At 41.7% G+C, this 8,262-nt stretch overlaps 1 protein-coding gene across 7 annotated transcripts in view; it reads left to right on the forward strand.

The window, feature by feature from the left end:
* The window catches only part of Ptpn13 (protein tyrosine phosphatase non-receptor type 13), a 192,125-nt gene that overhangs the window by 112,146 nt on the left and 71,717 nt on the right, over positions 1-8,262 (forward strand). For all 7 annotated transcript variants that reach the window (XM_031337024.1, XM_031337025.1, XM_031337026.1 and 4 more), the window contains 4 exons: positions 501-654; positions 2,343-2,481; positions 3,391-3,543; positions 6,902-7,084. In XM_031337024.1, coding sequence (XP_031192884.1) covers positions 501-654; positions 2,343-2,481; positions 3,391-3,543; positions 6,902-7,084 — 629 coding nt within the window. The remainder of the gene's footprint in view (positions 1-500; positions 655-2,342; positions 2,482-3,390; positions 3,544-6,901; positions 7,085-8,262) is intronic.

Raw genomic sequence — 8,262 nt, forward strand, 5'->3', positions numbered from 1 at the left:
CCACCCCCACCCCGGACTAACCAGGTAGTATTGTCTACCAACGGGTACTTTTGAAACAGATCTCGATTTCTTTCTTAAATCCTCTGGACAGGTCAGGCTTTGCAGGCCAGCCTTTCAGTTCGTGAGTAATAACTAAGACTGAGACTGCAGACCTGTGCTCCAAGGCTTGCCTTCCAGCGCACAGCATGTCTGTCATTAGATTATTGCAGCAGCCTATAGTGCAGAGTCCAGCATCATCCTGATCTTACAGACAGGGAGATCGATGTCTGCAGTGGAAGAGGAATTTATTCTCACAGGCAGTAAAGCTATGAGCAGGAGCTCGTCTGCCTGTCTCTGCCTGGGTTGGTAAAGGCTGATCCACACTGAACCCATCTTTGCCAGCGCTCAGCCCTGCTCTGCTTCTCATGGACCTTGTTCTTTTTATAATACATTCGACAGAAATGAAGACATCAAAGGAAAACTCTCCATGCTTTCTGAATGCCTTTCTCATTCTGTTTCAGAGAATGAATATTTCTTTGTTGACCCTGACTTAAAATTGACCAAAGTGGCCCCGGAGGGATGGAAGGAAGAGCCGAAGAGAAAGGGCAAAGCCGCTGTTGACTTTACGTTGTTTTTCCGAATTAAATTTTTCATGGATGATGTTAGTCTGATACAGTGAGTGCACAAGGGTTTCTCTCTTGCTTTTTCTGGGCCGGCTCTTTAACCGAACTCTTTAACCTACTGGCACCAGACCCCTTTTTTTGGATTCAGGATGATTTCTTCTTCTTCATTTGAAAGAAATGCAGCGGTCCTCCTTTATTTGTGTTTTCACTGCCACCCTTTCAGTCACTAGTGCTCATTCATGATCAGAAACTACTCTGGAAAATTCCATCTGCAAACAGTTTTTATTTGTCTCTGGTTATATGGATGGAGCTCTGAGTGTTTTGATGAAATCTGTCACCCTTTTACACTCCGCCTAGGGCATGAGCTGTCTCTTCATCCCGGGCACCCATGCGGTGTTCACCTTTTGCATCTTAGTTGCTTAACTGCCGCATGTCATCAGTTGAGGGACACCGTTGTGCTTATGTTCATGATGCCACTACTTACTGGTGGCTCCGAAGCACAGGTGTGGTAACTGGCAGCTTTCCAGGCTAGGGAGCTGTGCGATGCTTCCTTAAAGGGAGCAGATAAAAGTTCTTACCCAGTAAGGAAGTGAGACGCTCTGTGAAACCACGAGTTCCCTGTCACCGGTGCCTTACCTTTTACTGCGCATAACTGTCTCTTAGCCTCTACCCAGCAAGTGTGCACTTACGGAAATATATTGTACAAGGTCTGATGCTTTTCATACTTCAGGTGTTTGTACAGCTCATGGAAGGCTTGTATGGCCTGCAAACTAAGGGTACTGTCAGCATTGCCCTTAAACAATTTCTTTTCCTATTTTTATTTAAATATTTCATTATTAAAAAAAACTATAATAAATTCTGATCACACATTTCCCTCCCTTATCTCCCCCAAATCCTCCCCACTTACTTAGCTCCTCTTTCTCTTCCTCTCTCTCATTACAAAGCAAATAAATAAGAAAAGGAAACACACAGAGAGACCCTCAAAACCAGAAAGCAAAATACAAACCAAATGACCAAGAAGACAAAATATAAATACACAAATAGTAATAATAAAAAAAGCCCAGGCAAAGCAAAATGAGGCAGAAGGTCTGTACCACTGGGCTGAGTTTGTGTTGCCACCACTCCTGGCATGAACCTGCTCTTAAGCACAGGCACCACACCCTGTGAGACTCCATTGGAGAAAACTAACTTTTCCTTTGTAGGCGGGTATCAGCTGCAGATAGCTTTTTGGGTAGTGGTAAGAGCCTGTGTCTGTTCTCCAGTCTCAGGACTTAGACCCTATCAGGCCTGAGCCTGTGCAGGCCCGATACGTGCTACCAGTCTCTGTGTACCTGTGTTGTACTGTGTGTACAGTCCTGTGCTGTGTATTCACAACACTGTTTTCCTCTGAGTCATTCATCTGACAGTCTCTCACCTCCTCTGCCACATAGTTCCCTGAACCCTGAGGGCAGGGCTTGATGAAGACATCCCCTTTAGGGCTGAATGTCCTAAATGTCTCTCACTTTCTGCACATTATTCTTCTGTGGCTCTCCATGTTAGTCCCTATTTACTGTAAGAAGAAGCCTTATGATGATGGCCAAGGGAGACAGTGGTTGAACTTGCACTTCTTTGAGTGCCCTACAACAGCTTCATAACAACCATAGTTGGAAACATATGTGTTAGAAACAGTGCCTATGATTAAAGTCCTTCCACGTTCGGCCTCAGAAGTCAAGGTATCCATGTGCATCTGTATTTTAACAGACACAACCTAACCTGCCATCAGTATTACCTTCAGCTGAGGAAAGACCTTCTGGAGGAGAGGGTGCACTGTGACGATGAGACAGCCCTGCTCCTCGCATCCTTGGCTCTCCAGGCAGAGTATGGAGATTATCAACCGGAGGTAGGCTTGCTTTTTCTGTGCCAGCTGAAGTAGCTATTGGTAAATTTGTTTGTTTTCTATCTGTGTTTTGCTTTGCTTTGCTTTCCTGATGGTGATCTTCAGCCTTTGCACTGATTTTAGCAAAATCATGGCTGACCTTACTACAATGATCTTAAACTCCTTTGGTTCCTCAAAGTGCCCTGGCTCACTAGACCTATCTCATACTTGGGCTCTTGATTTTTCTGTTTAAACTTGTCTTGTTTTGGAAGTTAGGGCTATCTAGCTCTAATCCCTCCATCCCCCAATGAGGAGACTCAGTAGAGGACATATTGGTCAAGCATGCGCTGGAGGGATGCTGCCATCCACACAGATCCACATAGTGGCAGGGCGTGAACCAGGCAGAGGTCATGGTACAGGGATCCATGTTCAGAGTTCCGTATTCTTTTTTTTTTAAAGATTTATTTATTTATTTAATGTGAGTACACTGTCACTCTCTTCAAACTCACCAGAAGGCACCAGATCCTATTACAGATGGTTGTGAGCCACTATGTGGTTGCTGGGAATTTAACTCAGGACCTCTGGAAGAGCAGTCAGTGCTCTTAACTGCTGAGCCATCTCTCCATCCCCAGAGCTCTGTATTCTTAAATGAAAGTGACCTAGTAGGACACAGATGACTAGAGCCTGCCCCCAGAACAGCATCCTTCATCACCACATTACTCTTGAGCTGTAATGGCACAAGGTCCTCAGGGTCCTCTCTTGACACTTGCCAATAAGTCCAGTTGTTCTACCTCACCAAAGAAGAGGGGGATGCATTCCGTAGGGAGAGGTAAAGCATTTCTTCTCTTGGCAGAGACAAGAACTTTAAGACAGGAGGAAGAGGCTATCAGTGCTAGGCAAGTGGGTTGCTTGACAACAGCGTTCTTCCCCTAGGTTCATGGTGTGTCCTATTTTCGCCTGGAGCATTATCTGCCTGCCAGGGTGATGGAGAAGCTGGACGTGTCCTACATTAAGGAAGAGTTACCCAAACTGCATAACACCTACGCAGGAGCTTCTGAGAAGGAGACAGAGCTAGAGTTCTTAAAGGTAACATGCAGAGCCACCAGTAATAAGCAATGTCACAGGTTCAGGATGAACAAGAGTTGGAGATACATCTAGAAGCTGGGGGCTGGTGTCTGACCCTCTGCAGCCTCCTGCTGCACGCTTCCTGCCTGAAACTCTAACAGTTTAATTCTCGTCTGTGAAAGAGAAAACATGATGCTTTACAGTCAGGAGCACTGCGAGGGACAAACTCTTATTTGAACCCACACCTACCTGACTATGAATCCCATGCCTTTAACCTGTTCTGTATCTGAAAAATCAAGCTGCATCATAAAAAGAAAAAGTTGAATTTGATAACTGAGTAGGTGTGAGAGGCAAGTTCATGCTCATTCTAGAACTGCTTACCCTGTTCTGAAGATGTGAACTGGTCTTTGTATGAATGATAATTAACTCAAGTAGATACAAAAAGTCAGGAAAAGTGGCTTATTGTTTGAGCTTTGCTATCAGTTTCCTATTAGCTTACATGTAAATAAAGGGTATTTATGATAGGAAAGATAGAACTAAGTAAGCTTTCAATATAAGAAACATTGAGAACATTTGGTTCCAGCAGCCACACGAAGAATATACCTTCTGTTTACTGACCCATAGTCTAGAGAGCCAAGTTTCTCATTCCATACATCTCGGAAGAGGTGTCATAACATCTCTAAAGTTTTATCTTTAAGGGATTCATAAGAAAGCCAAAGTGGGTTGCTTTCAGTGCGCACTTGAGGTCATGCTAGGAACTCAGTTCTCCATAGCCATTGTGTTCAGCACTTGCAAGGGCTCAACAGCCGTGTGTGTTTTTATAAGGATGCTGCAGCTTTCCGACCTTCTCACATGCAGCACAGGTCCCGCTGTCCACCTCAGAGACAGCTGTGTTCTCTTCTGCCCTTCCATCTTAGTCTTAAAGATGGGTGAGAAGTGATGTTGTTTAGGGTTTTTAAAGATGTCTTTAGATTTATTTATTTCTAATATTACTTGTATATATACACATATGTGCACACATATGTACATGTGTGTGTCCGTGTCCGTGTGTGTGTGTGTGTGTGTGTGTGTGTGTGTGTGTATGCATTCACGTGAGTGTAGGTGTCCATGGAAACCACAGATGTCCCAGCCTCTAGAGCTGGAGTTAGACGCCATTGTGAGTCATTCTACATGGGTGCTGAGAATTAAACTTCAGTCTTAAATAGAACAGAGTATGATCTTAACCACTGAGTCGGTTCTCCAGCCCTAGAATTATAATTTTAGTTTGTCTTCCTTATTATTTTCATTGGCCATTTTATCATGTTACACTTTCCACTTATATAGCTTCCTTTTTGATGTATATACTTGAACATTTTTCAAATTCATTCCCATCTGATTGACTCTCAGTAAAGCACATTTTCATTATATAGTATGGATATAGTTCCTTTGCCAGATGCATGCCTTACATATATACTTCTTTTCTCAGTTCGAGTCTGCCTTTATATTCTGTCACTGGCTGTCAAAAGCCATTTAAGAAAAGCTAAAGACATGCAAGTGGATTTTGCGGAGATGGCCCCCCCATTTTTCATGGCCTGCCATGGGTGAGCTCTTAGAATGCAAGATCCTTAGAGACTTCATTGCAGGATTGCTTCTTGCTGTGGATAAGCCTTTCTGACCGCCACCACACAGCCTAATGGTTCCTGGGCATCGGCCCGCCCTCTCTCTATCAGGCAGACTTTCTGCAGATCAACATGAAGATGTACTCTCATATAGTAATGCTATGTAGACAAGTTGATTTCATAATTCCTAATAATGATTTTATAGAGTTCTTAAATTTAGGAACTGGGAATGGACAATGTATTATAGATACAAGGACAAAAATAAAGTATTGACTAGTTTATCTATACAAAACTGTAAAACTAGTAACACACAAGGCAGATCATTTGCCTCTTGACAAAACCATGCTAACTTATGACATAAAATTTTTGCTTTAGGCGGGCGGTGGTGGCGCACACCTTTAATCCCAGCACTTGGGAGGCAGAGGCAGGTGGATTTCTGAGTTCAAGGCCAGCCTGGTCTACAGAGTGAGTTCCAGGACAGCCAGGGCTACACAGAGAAACCCTGTCTTGAAAAACCAAAAAAAAAAATAAATAAATAAAACAACAAAAAAATAAAATTTGCTTTAAACTTTTTTTTTTTACATTTTTTTCTTTTATTAGATATTTTCTTTATTTATATGTCATATTTCTCAGTTTCCCCTCCAAAAAAACAAAAACAAAAATCAAAAAACAACAAGAACAAACCCCTGTTCCCTCCTTCCTCCCCCTGCTCACCACCCCACCCTCTCCCGCTTACTGGCCCTGGCATTCCCCTACACTGGGGCACAGAACCTTCACAGGGCCAAGGGCCTCTCCTCCCATTGATGACCGACTAGGCCATCCTCTACTATACACATGCTGCTGGAGCCATTAGTCCACCATGTATACTCCTTGGTTAATGCTTTAAACTTATAATAAACTTATGGGGGCCTAGAAACAGATAATGAATCTTCAGTGAGATACCAGTCTTAATGGAAAGACATGTAAACAATTTTGCTTTAAACCTTATCGATCTACAACATGAATTAGTGTCTTAAACTTACTATGAAATTATTGGAATGTAAATGTATTTAGAAAACCATATAATTATTATCCCACTTTGATGTTTCTGCCTTACAGTTGTATGAGATCATTTTAGAAACAGTATTTATACCGAGAACAGGAAATAGCGGTTGTTGGAGCTTACTGTAGGGAGCATTGCTCCATCCACTAAATGTGTGTATGTATGTATGTATATGTATGTATATGTATGTATATGTATGTATGTACGTATGTATGTACGTATGCATGTAAACTGGATGGAGCTTTTCTTTCTCTGCTTTATCCAGAATGAATGAGTGTTTTTTCTTAGTGCCTAAGTTTTCCCTCATTTCCTTCTTTTATTCTTTCTTTTCTTTTCTCTCTGGTTCACGAAGAGTTAAAGAACTCTAAACTTCCCACCTTTATAGTGAGGGACCCTAGAGCCAGAGAGAAAAAAAAGACTATTAACTAATTCTTTCTTTCTTTCTTTCTTTCTTTCTTTCTTTCTTTCTTTCTTTCTTTCTTTCTTTCTTTCTTTCTCTTTCTCTCTCTCTCTCTCCCTTCCTTCCTTCCTTCCTTCCTTTCTTCCTTCCTTCCTTCCTTCCCTCTGTTTAGCCCTCTGGTGTGGTTTGGGTTTGTTTTCATTTGTCACTTAAAGTGAATACTGGGAATACTTTTTTGGAATATGGATGTCACATGATACTGAGTAAGCTGACCCAAGTCCAACTCCTCCCCTGTACACCACTGTACATGCAGGTGCACCACTCTGTATGTTCCAACAGGTCTGCCAAAGGCTGACAGAGTATGGAGTTCACTTTCACCGGGTCCACCCTGAAAAGAAGTCACAGACCGGAATACTGCTGGGGGTCTGCTCCAAAGGTGTGCTTGTGTTTGAGGTTCACAATGGAGTCCGTGCCTTGGTCCTACGCTTCCCGTGGAGAGAAACAAAAAAGATTTCCTTTTCAGTATGTCTATTTTAAACTTTTTGTTATTTTGTTAACTGGTGTAACAAATTCTAATTGTAACATGCTTACTGACTTTCCAAAGTAAACCTTTGTACTACTAAAGCTCTTTCTCCTTTTTAGTTGTAGGTGATCTTACTCACATTTTGTTTCTGGTTTTTTGTTTTGTTTTGCTTTTCCCAAAGCATAGGGACACATTCCTAACTGGTTATATGCTCAATTAACTTGAGTTAAATTACAACTGAGTTGAATTCTCTGTTAGATGAAAACTTATTCTACAGCCAAAATCTCTCACGTAGTGAAATCCCCTTGATATTTTTAAGATAGATGATTATTTCCCTTCTAATAAGTCTATCAAGTTCAAGAGTAGCTCTCTCATAGGCCTGTTATGTGAGTCCAGAGGTCCTGTGACCAGTGAACTTTGTAAACTAGTGCCATGACTTTCTGAAGTTTTAGATTTTAGAGTCTACCCTCTACAGTGATATTATTAGAAAAGTGACTTTTAGAGGGGGAAATGCATTTAAAAAGAAAGTTATCTCTAAAAGCATATCCTGATCTTGATTGTGGAGTATCTGAACATTTAAGTATCATCTGGCACACCTCAGAAAAGAACAAAAATACATTTGAGTATTTATATTCTAGTGATATTTGAGGATTACTGATATTTGTGCGACATAGGTTCTCACAAAAATAATATTCATAAGAATATAAAGATTATGCTGTATTCTGAATAAGGCACCTTTAAAATCAGCTCAAGACCTGGCTGCTTCCTATGAAATATAACATTTCCCTCTAAGATTGACAGGTAATAGTCCATTCATCCAGGAAAGCCTACACTCCCTTCTCTTCCCTAAACTGTTGAAACCACGAAATTATCTGACTTAATTTCAGTTTTTCAAGTGGGGATTTAGTAGATCAAGTTTGTGAAGGAAATTTTGATAATGTTCTCCTCTACCCCTCTCACCTCCCCACAAGTCCTCTCTCGGGAGCAGTTCCTGTCCATTCAATCAGCCAACAGAACCAAGCATTCCACTAATTTGTCTCAAACAGCACATTGTGTGTAATGAAACCTTTTGTAATTACTCTGGACCTCTAAGGCCCCCTGGAGGGGCTCTGCCTTGGGTGTTTATTCTAGATCCCAGTCCTGCTGCCTTGGCTGTTTATTCTAGATCCCAGTCCTG

Source organism: Mastomys coucha, unplaced genomic scaffold (assembly GCF_008632895.1).
Source record: "Mastomys coucha isolate ucsf_1 unplaced genomic scaffold, UCSF_Mcou_1 pScaffold22, whole genome shotgun sequence".
In the NCBI taxonomy this organism is placed as follows: Eukaryota; Metazoa; Chordata; class Mammalia; order Rodentia; family Muridae; genus Mastomys; species Mastomys coucha.